General features: G+C 43.2%; 1 protein-coding gene across 8 annotated transcripts in view; it reads left to right on the top strand.

Annotated features, from left to right (window-relative positions):
• Window positions 1-14,433, top strand: part of slmapa (sarcolemma associated protein a) — a 39,311-nt gene that overhangs the window by 15,845 nt on the left and 9,033 nt on the right. For 2 of the 8 annotated variants that reach the window (XM_069169567.1, XM_069169562.1), the window contains 16 exons: window positions 2,690-2,726; window positions 4,061-4,123; window positions 4,376-4,471; window positions 4,994-5,065; window positions 5,191-5,469; window positions 6,055-6,223; window positions 6,635-6,685; window positions 8,559-8,705; window positions 10,766-10,831; window positions 12,404-12,463; window positions 12,577-12,651; window positions 12,869-12,949; window positions 13,452-13,511; window positions 13,698-13,823; window positions 14,004-14,078; window positions 14,257-14,357. In XM_069169567.1, the coding sequence (XP_069025668.1) occupies window positions 2,690-2,726; window positions 4,061-4,123; window positions 4,376-4,471; window positions 4,994-5,065; window positions 5,191-5,469; window positions 6,055-6,223; window positions 6,635-6,685; window positions 8,559-8,705; window positions 10,766-10,831; window positions 12,404-12,463; window positions 12,577-12,651; window positions 12,869-12,949; window positions 13,452-13,511; window positions 13,698-13,823; window positions 14,004-14,078; window positions 14,257-14,357 (1,558 nt within the window). The remainder of the gene's footprint in view (window positions 1-2,689; window positions 2,727-4,060; window positions 4,124-4,375; window positions 4,472-4,993; window positions 5,066-5,190; window positions 5,470-6,054; window positions 6,224-6,634; window positions 6,686-8,558; window positions 8,706-10,765; window positions 10,832-12,403; window positions 12,464-12,576; window positions 12,652-12,868; window positions 12,950-13,451; window positions 13,512-13,697; window positions 13,824-14,003; window positions 14,079-14,256; window positions 14,358-14,433) is intronic. The other 6 variants (XM_069169564.1, XM_069169569.1, XM_069169565.1 and 3 more) reach the window with 4 other exon arrangements.

Genomic DNA, 14,433 nt, shown 5'->3' with positions numbered 1-14,433 from the left:
CCCCCGTGATAAGATCAGCTGACAAGCGCAGGAAGAAGACCTGACAGGTAACGCAGCTTTTATTTCTTGTTTTACCCTCGAACCATCCCAGCTGTAAACTGTCTCCGGTGATTCACCTCCTGTTATGAAGCCAAACCGGTTTTTGACTGTTTAGCTTCTTGGAAGCTGGTAAAATCTGAAGGTGTTGAAAACAAACATCCTTTGCTCTCCTACTGTAATCACAGGTCGCCCTCTGTTTAATGGAGGAGCTCTAAGATTTAGTCTGCTTTCACCGGGGGGGGGGGGGGGGGGGGGGAGGGGGTGTCCTGGTAGACAGGAGGTCCTGGTAGAGATGAGGTCCGGGTAGAGAAGAGGTCTGGGGAGAGAGGAGGTCCTGGTAGACAGGAGGTTTTCTGGTGGAGAGGAGGTCTGGGGAGAGAGGAGGTCCTGGTAGACAGGAGGTTTTCTGGTAGAGAGGAGATCCGGTGAGAGAGGAGGTCCGGTGAGAGAGGAGGTCCTGGTAGACAGGAGGTCCTGGTAGACAGGAGGTCCGGGGAGAGAGGAGGTCCGAGTGGTACCGAGTTTTCATTGTTCATAAGGTGGTTTTCCTGTTGCACTTTTTTTGTTTTAGGTTAATAACTACTTGGAAAAATAGTGTTTTTCTTTTTTTAACTACTTAAATTATGTTTTTTGTTTTTAATCCAGCTAACATTTCTGTCCAGACAAAAGATCCAAACATGTAAATGTTGAGTTTTAAATGATGCGGAAGAGGAAACGAATCACTACATCCTGCAGGCAAATCAGACCTTCAGGACAGACTGTTACTCGGAGCGTCCAGATATCGCCGAGCGATCTGCTTTGGTCGCCGTGGTAACGGCTGTCTTTCCGTCACCGTAGATTCAGCTCACCTGCATCTGCAGAAATTTTGATTGGAATCACATTTCAAACCGAACATCGAATACGGTTTGGATCCAGAAGGCAAACAAGAACCCGCGTTTCATCTGGTTTTATCTTTATTTTTTATTGATATAAGCAGCGCGACGCCTCCTGCTGCGATGATGCTGTGTGATTGACAGGTTGGCTGCCGGCCTGAAGGAGGGAAATAAGACGACATCATGCGCAGCGATGCAAATGAAAGCGTGACAAACTGATTGAACGGAGCAGAAAACCAAAAATAATCCGACCGACTAAACGATGACACGTGTTGATTGGCGTCTGTAAGATTTCAGGTTTCTCAAAACGCTTAACTCGGTGTTATCGAGACGAGGATTGTAAAGTCTGCGGCGTTCGCCGTGATGGAGGACGCCGCCGAGGCTAAACGAACAAGCGTAACACCATTTATATAATGTGTTGTATATTTCTTTTATGCTTGGCTTGTGTTGTGAGTTCAGTGGGAGGAGGTGGTGTGATCTGCCCGGTCGATAGTTACACATTAACAGACTCGCGTTATATTTCCCCCCCGAGACAGTCGAGTTTCCCTTCGTTCACTCTTGACTTTTATCTGAATCCATTCTGGAGAATCTTTAATAAGTTATCGCTCCGCAGTCGCGGTTTAAAACTAACGTGGTGTGACCGGTGAAGCCGACCGCATCCCTCCCTCCTCCCCCGCGGCCGAACTGTCACATCCGTCACCGACTTTCGCTTCACTTTAAGGGAAACGGCGTCCGGCTCCGATGATTGACTCGGTTGGACGTTCACTTCGCTCCGAACAACAACCGCAAACGCACCGATTGGACTCGCTGAACAGCCGCTGCAGTGTTCGTGTGTCGGAGAGGCTCCTTTCAGCCTGAAGCCACTTCAGTGTGTGTTTGTTCATTTAAAAGTGGAAAAGTGCCGAGATCATCCGTTTTAGAGATGAAGTCGATGGAGGAGAAATCTTACCGGACGATTCATTCTCCCTTTTTCTGTTTATTTTAAGCTTCTAGTATCGTCAGCTGTTTATTCAGGTTATATCCAGATTAGATATAAAAGTGTTCGTAGCTTCCAGGTCTGAAAAATGAGGCCGATGCAGAAGTGTCTTCAGCTGCAATACCAGCGAGTGCCACTAGAGGTCGGCTCCAAAAAGCCTCCGGCTCCATAGACTCCCATTCAACTTCTCTCATCAAATCCAAAGTGAATAAAATGTGTGCATCAGTTATCTCGGTGTTGTTAGCTAAAGTCACTCCTTCTTATTAGTTTTCTGGAGGTCCATCTGAAAATAATCCCTCATTCATTAGAAAAGAAGATTCAAGAAGACCTGTTTTTGGGGGCGTGTCTGTTTGACTTGTTTGATCAGGCCTGTGGTGCAGTCAGGTTACAGCTATCGGTGGGCGGGATGTCGTATCATCAGGTTTCCAATCAGATCGGTCAGATCCACCGCTGGTTCCTCCCCCAGCTCGTCCAAATATGGTCACTTCCTGTGTAAAATTTTATCCATCTGATAAAAAAAACCCCACATATATTACGTTTCGCTTTGAATAAACACAACTTTACATCCTAAAGCAACACAAATTCAAAGATTGATTTTTGACTTTGTTGCGCTGAGACGAGATTTTTGTTAAACAAGGATTTAAAAAAACAAACAAAAAACGTGTCTGTCACGAGACCTTCAGGGAGTTATTTTATTATTATTTTTTTCCCTTCCTGTCACCGTGGTTACTCCATGTGTCTTCGCTCCCTGCTGTTTCCATGGCGACTAACTGTTTTCTCCCCTTCTCTCCTCCTCTTCCAGTGTCATCCAGGCTCCGCTGCCGTTACCTGTAGACAAGGTAAGAGCCGAGGTGTCGCGTTCGTGTCGTCGTCCCGCCCCGTGTGCGAGTTGTTCGTCTCGCGTTAACATGTACTGCTGCTCCTCAGGGAAGCAGCTGAGTGTGTGTTGATTAGATTTAACACACATAAGTGGTCTGTGCGCGCGCACGCACACACACACACACACACACACACACACACACACACACACACACACACACACACACACAGAGAGTTGAGTAGTCAGCTGATAGAGGAATGCAGGGATCGCTGCCAGTTGGTGCTGCGGCACGACAGAAAAGCTTTTCATGTGGATCAGGAGACAAAGTTTTTTTTTCCCACCGTTCAGCTTCGAGCCTCCAGGTGTTTTCACATCCATTTACATGTTTGTTCGCCAAAAGTAAAAAAAAATAAAAAATAAAAAAAAATGCACAGCGGCCCGTTTGTTTTCCGATCAGAGCCAAAACTTGTGTGATGTTCTTCTGGAGGTTGAACTCTTTGCTGCTTTGTGTTTATGGAGATTAAAGATGGCCGTGTGACTGAATCCGAGTCAGATTCATGATGTTTGTAGGAACTTCGGCTTCTTTTGTTCAGCGGGGAAAGAAAGCAGAAAAACATTAACATTAGGGATGAACGATTAAAACGATCTCGGTAATGAACACCAGAAAACCAAAACAAATGACGGAAAATGTCGACGGAAGACGAGGAAATTATGGAGAAGGGTGGTCGCAAAATATCTGACATCTGTGATGTGTTTTATAAAACATGAACTTTTGCCACTGTCAGCAGTCTTTGGTCTATTTTCAGTTAAATATGTGCCTTTGCCTCGCATCAGTGGAACCTGTGTGTGTGTGTGTGTGTGTGTGTGTGTGTGTGTGTGTGTGTGTGTGTGTGTGTGTGTGTGTGTGTGTGTGTGCGTGCGTGCGTGCGTGTGTGTGTGTGTGTGTGTGTGTGTGGCTTTTGAGACCTGAGAGGATCCTGATTCACGACACTTAATTATGTTAGAGAAGTGGTTCAAATGTAATCACAGCTCCTCCCAGCCAAACACACACACACACACACACAGAGGCGGTCACACACTGACAAGACTATATGTAGTGATATGTTCGGGATCGGAGCCTGAAATACTCAAAATTGGTTTTAGGTTTCAGGTTAGAGTTAGGTTTAGGTTTAAGGTTGTTGGGGTTGTCACTGAATGTCCTCACAAAGATAACTGTGCAAACGCGTGTGTGTGTGTGTACACACACATATGCAGCACATACTTTTGTCCTCTGTTGTTTCTCATGTTTGTTCACCTTGACTTCACAGAACAGCCTGAATGAACTGTCAATATGTTCCCATGTGTGTTTTGTAGGTTGCAGCCAACACTCCCAGTATGTATTCTCAGGAACTGTTCCAGCTTTCCCAGTATCTGCAGGTAAAGCACTGACACCTACTGGTCACATACTGCAACTACAATAAGAGGGATGGAATGTCATAAATGTGACACGCTTTATGAATATTGATTAGCAAATACAAAACAACCCGGTTAAATAACACAAAGCACATTTCATCACATAAATGTCATCACAACATATTTTCCTGTCAAATGTTTAATTTTTTTTGGACTTTTATTTATCATGTTTGAATCATTGATCACCCCCCCCCAAATCCCTCCTCCCCCCTGCAGGAGGCCTTACACAGAGAGCAGATGTTGGAGCAGAAGTTAGCCACCCTGCAGCGCCTCCTCGCCAACACCCAGGAGGCGTCGGAGAGCAGCTGGCAGGTAGGAAGCTCCGCCTTCATTCTGTTCACGTGGAGAGGAACACGTCCAGCTGTTTACACACTCGGTCCGATTAGTAGCATCATGAAAGATGACGTGGTCATAAAGGGACGGCTGTATTAAGTACAGGAAGGTCAGACACCGGGATGGTTAGAGAAACAGGTCAAAAGAAAACAACGTGTAACCATGTTAGAAGCACAAAATTAATTTTAATTTAAAAGTAAAATTCACCAAATTGGGATGTCAACAAAATCAGGGAGACGAGAACGCTTCGCTTCCGGTGGAGTATAAAGCTCCACAGAAGAACAAAGCAGACGTCCAAATATGGTCACTTCCTGCTCCAAACCCACTGGGGTCGACTCCTCACCGTGACCTCTGAAAACGTACACAACGCTGGGATGGTTTTATGTTGAATTGTTGTAAATTGTGTCGTCTAGAAATGATCACGTGACAGATCAGGAAAATTAGGATGCTCATTAACAGCAATGAGAAGTGAACCATCGTTCAACGTGATGTCTCCACCAGGCTCTGATAGATGAGGACCGTCTGCTCTCCAGACTGGAGGTGATGGGCAGTCAGCTGCAGGCTTACTCCAAGGTAACACACACACACACACACACACACACACACACACACACACGCACACACACATCCTGTCAGAATTCCTCTTCAATTAAAAAAAAAAAAAAAAAGAGATTTAAATGACGACTTTCCCGTCTCAGTCGCAGACGGAGGAAGGGATCCGTAAAGAGCTGCTGGCGCTTCAGGAGGACAAACACAACTACGAGACGACGGCGAAGGAGTCGCTGCGGAGGGTCCTGCAGGAGAAGATCGAGGTGGTGCGGAAGCTGTCGGAGGTGGAGCGCTCGCTCAGCAACACGGAGGACGAGTGCACCCACCTGAAGGAGATGTCGGAGAGGGGCCAGGAGGAGCTGAGGGAGCTCGCCAACAAGTACAACGGCGCCGTCAACGAGATCAAAGAGCTCACCGACAAAATCAAGGTACCTGCACACGGACACGGGAAAACTCTCAATTCAGTTTATTTGACCTGGTTTATAGCAAAATGTCTCTTCAAGTTTCTCTTAGTTTTTGACAGACTTGGTACATCTTTTATTATTGTTTTCAGGATACAAGAACCGGCACAATTTTATTTTTTATATTATGGAGGTTAGACTTCCCTAAATCAAGAAAAATATACAAATAAATAAATAAAATTATTGAATTTCCCAGAAGGAAAAAAACATGGAAAAAAATATTTAAAAAAACCTCACATATATCTTCATGAATTACATCACACAGTAAATGAATGACTATCTTTTTTTAAATTTTAGTGTGAGACCAGAACCGCTGTTTTAACTCATTAGTTCAGTTCTGGAGCCTTTTGTGGCCTTTAAATAACTCGAATAACTTTCTGAACCAAACCAACTCTTTAAAACTTCGAATGCTTTCATCCAAAGTGTTCTGACCAAACTACAAACTACAAACTACATCCCACTTTTTTCTCATTTGTTCTCTTCCTTTTTCTTCTTCTCTCTCATCCCGACTGCCTCTCATTCCTCCTCCTCCTCCTCCTCCTCTTCCTGCAGGCGGCGGAAGGCCGTCAGGAGGAGCTGACTCAGCGGGGGGCGACGGAGAAGCGGGAGTTGGAGCTGCGGATCGAGGAGATGGAGGAGAAGGAGCAGGTTCTCCAGGCTCGCATCGAGGCTCTGCAGGCCGACAACGACTTCACCAACGAGAGGCTCGCCGCCCTGCAGGGTACACACACACACACACACACACACACACACACACACACACACACACACACACACACACACACACACACACACAAACTTCAAAGGACATTGTATTGACTTACATTCATTTCCTGGTTTTTCTAACGCTAACCATCACTTGCCTAACACCCACAATATGCAACTGTGTTCCTCACAACATGAGTTAAACACACACACACACACACACACACACACACACACACACACACACACACAGTCCCGTTCTAACTTTTAACAAGCTGCACCCTTCAAGCCAATCCCTTTTTTTTAAACTATCTGTATAACACAAGAGTTACCATAGCAACCAGCGGCCGGGCCCCAACAGGCCGGCCCTCTACCGTCAGTCACAGCTTTTCTCTGCTGTTATTGTTGTTGTTGTTGTTGTTTACAGTGCGGTTAGAACAGCTTCAAGAGAAAAGCATAAAAGAGAACAACAGTCTGGGTGAGTCCACGTGTCTCCGGTCCGACGTCCTCTCTGTGGTCACTAACTTCACTTCCTCATCCCGCACTAACGATGCACGACAACCTCCCGCATGACGTCCGCGTGACTTCCTCGTTTGCTCGCCGCTCTTCTTTGTTTCATCCGTCTCTCTCTCTCTCTCTCTCTCTCTCTCTCTCTCTCTCTCTCTCTCTCGCTCTCTCTGTGTGTGTGTCGCCGTGGAAACCTGGCTTTTCTTCTCCTGTTCTTCGTCTTGTTTTAAAAAAAATAAAAATAATAATAATAATTTAGCTTCAGGGGGACACGGAGGGCAGATTCAGCCCAGATATGTTTCTGTACTCGGTACATTTCCGCCACCATCTTGAATTATTCAGAGAATCAAGTGTCACTTTTTCACCAGTCATCAGTCCAACGACAGCAAAGGAAGTCCAAAAATTACTGTTGGAGCAGGTTTTTATTTATACAAAGTAAAAACTGAGATTACAAATTTACAAATACACAAATATGCACTCGAGCCAACCGATACTGTTTTCCCAGATTACATAATAATATATTTTCCAATATTTGGATGAGGCCCCCTTCAATTTATCACCAAGTTTTTACCAGCATATTAAGATGAAAATATTATCCATGCAAGTATATTAGCTTTTAATTCTAATAATAAATTTAATTTGCAGGTAAATAAATTAAGTTCATAGTGTTTTTAAAATATCAGAAATGTTGTGGGATCAATGCAGAGCAGAAAGCACAAATATTCAGTGTATAAAAATATATCATACCATACATTATAATATAAGTGTCATTTTTAATCTGATACAAAAAATATTCATGTGATGATGGAAATATCACGAAAACTTTGTTTACAAACGGTTAACAAATGAATGAAAAAAACTAAGACATTTTAGTTTTTTCTTAATATTTGAAGGCAAAGTTTATGTCGTTATATAAAATATATAAAAGTACAACACTTGTTTTGTCTTCTCGAAATTAACAGTAGAATATTGTTTTATTTTATCACAGAAATACCCTCAAATATTATGATGTTATTTTAGGAGCTCGTCTCTTAACGTAGAAGAATAAGAACAACTGCATGATTATTCAGCTCATTAAAATTCAATAAAACAGTTATTTATTCAGAATTAATCGCTATAATTAAGATCCGACCCACGCAGCCTTTTGCAGTTTGTTGTCAGGGACGTTTGGACAGATTTCGTCCACCGGGACGTTTCCCGAGCGCCGGACTCGTCCTCGCTCCGACATGACATCCCATTCATCCCAGTGAAAGCTGCTCACTCAGTGTTCCTCAGGTCTGCATGTTTTCAGTGTAACCGGACAAGAAAACAAAACAAAAATACTTTATAATACCTCAAACTGTCATCACGGAGAATTCTTACGAGCTTTTGACAGTTTTTATTCAGTCTTTCTGAGCCAGAGTGCGTCATGTGACCTGCAGTTCCGCCCGCGGCCACCGCTGCCTAAGTGGCGCCGTGTGCACTATGTCTCGACACCTGGGTTTTTTTTGTGTGTGACCGGCTGGGTGCGCTTGTTTTTCTCCGGGTGGTCTCGTTGGCACACGTGAATGTTGGATAATCGGGGTTTCTTTCCAAACTCTCCACTTCTTTTTTTTTTGTGTTATTTTTTTTTATTTCTTCTTCTTCTGGGGTGGCAAAAAGAAGCTTCTGGTCACTGATTGACGTCTGGTGATTGAATGACGACACTGAATGCTGCAGGCGACCGTCTCTCACTGCGCACAGACACCACTTTGTGAAAAAAAAAACAAGAGGGAAATCTCTGCCGTCATGTTGTTTGAACACTGATGTGTGGTTTTGGACGACATCGTGTGTGTGTACATATATCTGATGTGGTCACACGACAGATGTGGACATTGTCTCCCGCGGACCGGTAGAGGAGCCTGTCGAGGACAGACAGAGGCGGCACACACCTGAGAGCCAGGAGGAAGACGAGGATGAGGACGATACAGACACCGATGATGGTGCAGTTGCTGACGATGAAGATACTGATGGTAGTTAGTTTGAATATCATCATAAAAAAACAAAAACACTTTCATTTATTTATATATTTATGTACATGACTGCTCTTTACCAGGTTTTAATGTCACAGAATTAAAGAAAAGCCAACAAAGGCAGTTCAGTTAGGAACAAATTTAAACAGAATAAAGATAATAGAATAGAAATAATAAAATAAAATGAGATAAAGACAAAATATCAACTTGCAAAAAACTGATCATGAGACGTCATCGGACTCAAAACTGTTATTTTTTTTCAGTATTTTATTTTCTAAATTTTTGAAACGGTTTCAAGAAAACAACATTTAAAGAACAACTTGGAAAAAGGACAAATAAATACAAAAATACATAAAATGAAATAAGTAAACGGATAAATCTCTCTAACCCCCTCCCCCCCAAAAAAGGTAAAAATAATTATATCTTCTTTTTTTTTAACTTTCGTATTATTGCTATATATTTCCCGTCCACACATAAAAGCAGCGTCAGCAAAGTTTTGCACTCAAAACAGTAAAAAAAAAAAAAAAGTTGAAAAAAATTTAATTTAACGGTTTGTAACGCAGGTTTGTTGATTTTCAACACATTAACTTCATAATCAGAAGAACAACTTTCGTTCATCCTAAACGTTTATAAGTTCACAGTTTTTTCCATACAGTTATTCAGCAGGTGTTTTAGTGTAAATTCTGCAGTTTTTCCATCACTGTCCTGTATTATTCTTGAGAAATGACCTTCTTACAGGGAAGTTAACGTTTAAAGCCGAACAGAACATTTTTTAATTCGTCCTGTTAGTCCGACTGTTTTTCCTCTCGGTACGTTGTTTGATTTTTAACAGCGTAAAATGACGAGCATTTAGAGCGCGTCAGTAAATCTGCGTTTTTGTTGTTGTTGTTTATTGCACTTTTCTTTCTTTTTTCCCTCTCTGTGTTTCGGTCGTCGTGTGGATCAGATTTCTTCAGTTTCCACCCGACATCACAAAAAAACCAACCGTCCTCATTTAAATGGATGAGATGGTGGTTGATCCGCTTCATTCAGACATATTAGCAGTCAGGATGTTGAAGTGCCGTTTTGCTGGGACTGTAGTTTGTCTGTCTGCCGTCTGCTTGTCCACATCCTGTCTGATGTTACTGCTGCAGCATCTGTGTGACGAAGCAGCAGCTTCGACTCCCTCTCTGTCCTCGAAGCTCTGCTGTCTCTCCGTACGACTCGACACGTCCGTCCTGCTTTCTGCCCGCTTGTATCTGTCTGTCCTTCCTCCTGCCGTGACCTCGTCCTCTCCAACGCCGGGTCGGGGGATCGAGAGCCGACTCCCGGTTGTTCCACATTTGAAGGAACGGAGTGAAGAAAAGATGATTTATGTTTTGTTTTTTTTGATTCTGCTGATCTCAGCCGTTAAAGTTCTGTTATCGTGGCATGAAAACGGGCCGCAGTGAGAGCATGTGAGCGGGAAAATATCACCGGTGGGTTTCAGGATGCTTTCGAATCAAGTAATGATGAAATCAGAGGATGAAGAAAAAGATTCAACTTCAGTTCGGTTCAGATCAAAGATTGTAGCTGGATATAATTTGTAGTGTCTTAAAACATGAATGAGGATCGTGACTACTATTTTTATCAGCGTTAAAACGGCAAAAACGTGAACCAATCAGAGGGTTGAGATTATTCAGTGAACTTTGAGACCGCAGATCTGCCTTGTTTTTCTCCCTCTGACGATTCGAGTAGAGTCGAGTCGGGTCGAGTAGAGTCGAGTCGGGTCGAGTCGGTACCATCGGTAGAAATGCAGCCGATCAGCTGGTTTGAGTCGAGCTGAGAGGGTCGGTTCAATAAAAGTTTTCCTGCAACGTCGTGAATCTTTGATCTGAACTGGATTTATTTTATTTATTTATTTTAAACGATACCAGTATTTAGTTTATTAATCGGCCCCCCCAATATACTGCAAAATAAAGTCCAATCGTCGAGATCCAATCCGGCGACCGATGAGCAGAATCAATAAAACCTCCAGGTGAATACACCGACTCCACTCTGACGGTCGTCATAGTAACGTGGGATCTCTGTGTTTCTGTCAGACAACTGTCATGTTAACAACAGCGGAGGAGACTCGACTAGAATCCAACAGTTGATTGAGTGTCCGCGTGAGTACAAACATCCTCCATCTTTGACTCCATCGACTCCATCGCCGCCGGACGAAAAGAGACTAACGGCCAATTAAAATTATGATGGGATGAGTCTGTCAAAACTATAAGATTTATATACGTCAAACCTAAGAAATAAGCAAAGCATTTTGAATTAGTTTACTTTAAAAAGGATGAATTTGATTGGATATCTCTAATTGAGTTCCATCATCATTTTTAATTTTGGCTCATTCCTAACATACCTAACGCATCATTTATTTATGTTTTTCCCTGCTTGAAAACTACTTCAACAACTACAGAGGATCTAAACTGTGATTCCACCTCTCAGATGTCACATTATACTTTATCACATTTACATTATACATGAACAACAGGCAGATTGATGGATGAAGAAGTGTTTTAATGACTCGTCACGTCTCTGAAAACATCACATCTTCACAGAACTGTTTTTTTTTTTGTTTTTTTTAAGGCAGGAAATTAGATTTTTGACAAATGTAATGAAGTAGTTGTTAACTTTTTGTCAATAAGTGAAGGAAGTCTGGAGGTGACGGAGGGCTGCAAGAGTTGGGATAAAATGAGGACTTTCTTGCTTATAATAAATTAAAATCTCCCTTTTAACAGGAAGAAACCTCCGACAGTAGGAAGGAAAACACACTTCTAGATACTGAGATGTTCTTCTGTTTTAAAGAACGACCAGCGTGTCAAACAGTCTGACAACAAACCGAAGAATGAACTAGTGTCTCACTATGCAGCTGCACCTCATGAGCTCATTGAACTTTGCTGCTTTACTGGTTATTTTCTATTTTTCTGTTTGGGATTCTCTCAAACATCACTCCTCTTCCTCCTCCTCCTCGTTCTTCTTCTCCTTCTTCTTCTTCTTCTCCTTCTCCTTCTTCTTCTTTTTCTTCTCCTTCTTCTTCTTCTTCTCCTTCTTCTCCTTCTCCTTCTCCTCCTCCTTCTTCTCCAGCAGACCCTCACATCTTTTTATTTTCTCTGCATGCTGCCGTTGTAGTTTTCACCGATTCATCTTTCTGTTGTCGTCCTTCTTTCAGTTCCTTCTTCTTTTTATAAATAAGGATTTCCACGTTGGCGCTCGAACCCGAAGCAGCTCAAGTAGCTTCGACTGCTTCACTTTCCCGCCTTCAGCCAACAAATCAGCTGTTGATTTGTGTGCAACGACATCACGTCAGCTGTTTCCTGTCACACGGAGCACATGGCAGGAGCGCTTCATTCAGATCAGTTCATCCAATTGAAGCATGTTGATTTTTGTTTTGTCTTTTCCTCAAGTTGAAGTTTGTTGCAGAGGAAGCTGAAAACATCTGAGCTTCAGTTCATCGTTCTTAAATTGTTTGTGATTTAAGCAGGAAAACAACATTTTTGTTTTTTCGATGCGAACTCGCTCCTGCTAACCGTTCACTAATCAACCAATGTGACTGCTGTTCATACAACGATGTTAAAGTCGGACCGCTGGACACTTCACAGATTTATTGCATTTCATTCGGGTTTTTTTCCACCTGGTTTAAACGGATTTCACTCACCGACTCTCCTGCTTCTCTTGTTTCCTTTCTGCAGCCGTCAAACAGCTGAAGGAGACGGTCAGCTCTTCCATCCACAAGCTGGCCAACTTTGACGGTAAGAGCTCCTCTTCCACCCGAAGTATTCTGATAAAGAAGATGAGACTTTAGAAACTCCAGAAGAGGGAAGTGAAGATTCAGCTCTCCCTCGTGTTTGATGCGTGTTTGTAGAAGTGATGGACGCCCACCTACAGAACAACCAGACGGGGGAAGAGGACATCCTGGCCAGCCCTGACCGACTCAAAGGTACACACACACACACACACACACACACACACACACACACACACACACACACACACCGCTGATTTATATTTGTGTGTGTTGGCCTTTTAATGAATCTCTGATTGAGAGTTATTGTCGTTTTCTTGCCTTCATTTTGATTTCTGGGTTTTCTAATGTTTTTTAAGTTGCGTAATAGTAACGTGTGTGTGTGTGTGTGTGTGTGTGTGTGTGTCCTCAGGGAATCCGATGGACGCCAAAGAGTCGGACATGTCGGACACTCTGAGTCCCAGTAAAGACCGCAGCAGCGACGACACGTCAGGTCAGTGAGACGCTCGCGTTTCATGTTTTTAAATCTCTTTTCTGCTCCTCAGTTTATTTTATAATCTTTATAATCTTTGTATCATTTTTCTACTCATCACTTTTAGTTTTCAGCTTTATTTTTTGGTGAGTTTGGTTCGAGCTGCTGTTGATTCGAGTTAAAACCGCTGAAGCTCTCGTCGTTCTGCGTCTGTTATAATAATATAATAATCTGCTAAAAACATTTATATCTCATGTTTTATTGTTTTGATTTGTTCATTGATGCGTTAGAAATGAATTGAAACTAAAATGGTTTTATGTCTTTGTAAAATCTGAAATATACAATTTTTTGTTTTTAGATAAATTCCATTTTATATTTATCATGTAAATATTTGTGTTGTTTGTCTGTTTCACGGCTGCAGTGTCAACCGACAACATGGTTTTTAACTGTGTGTGTGTGTGTGTGTGTGTGTGTGTGTGTGTGTGTGTGTGTGTGTGTGTGTGTGTGTTTTTGTGTGCTTCAGACGGCAACATGGACGACCAGGAGCTGAACGAACCCCAGAACAGAGTAGCTCTGCTCAAAGGTAACCATGACAACCCCTCTGCTCCAACTGACCATAAAACCCATAAAATCAGGGTTATAAACTTAACGTGATTGATAGTGATGCAGTAGACTGTCCACTAGGGGGAACTGTTGGGTCATGTTTCATTTGTAGAGTTTGGTCATTAAAGCACTGTGTGTGTGTGTGTGTGTGTGTGTGTGTGTGTAGCTGAGTTGCATCGGGCCGGTCTAGAGCCTGGAGACACGGAGCAGGTCATCCACCATCTCCACAGGGAACTCCTGGAGGCCCAAGAACTCGCCAACACCGGCAAGCAGAGATGTCTGGAGCTACAAGGTGAATAAAAAAAATTAATATTAGTATTATTATTATTGTGCAATAATTCCTCTCACGTCACTTCACGCTCAAACATACAAACTGTTTAACAAAATTAAACACTGGAGTGAAACGATGAATTAAACGTCACATGACATTAAAACAGAAGATTAAATAAAGATGGTGTCCGTCTGTCTGCAGCTCTGCTGGAGGAGGAGAGGAGGAGTAACTCTCAGCAGACCGAGGAGTCCACCAAACAGATCCAGTACCTGCAGAGTGAGTACACACACACACACACACACACACACACACACACACACACACACACACACACACACACACACACACACACACACAATACTCTTGTTTGTGATGCAGTCTAACCCCTCTTCCTTCGTGTGTGTGTGTGTGTGTGTGTGTGTGTGTGTGTGTGTGTGTGTGTGTGTGTGTGTAGCTCAGCTCGGGAAGCTGCAGGCCGACATGGAGGCGCTGAGGGAGCAGAGGGAGAGCACCATCTGCAGCACCAGAGAGGAGCTCTACTCCGCCCAGGAGGAGGTACGTCTCCGCCCACCGCTCCTCCTGACTCCTTCACAGCTCACCTTTGACTGCCCTCGACTCCTCCCTCCTCACT

Source organism: Embiotoca jacksoni, unplaced genomic scaffold (assembly GCF_022577435.1).
Source record: "Embiotoca jacksoni isolate LCO1_2020_lvr unplaced genomic scaffold, fEmbJac1.0.p SCAF_46, whole genome shotgun sequence".
Lineage (NCBI taxonomy): Eukaryota > Metazoa > Chordata > Actinopteri > Embiotocidae > Embiotoca > Embiotoca jacksoni.
This window is presented reverse-complemented; position numbering and strand designations above follow the sequence as displayed.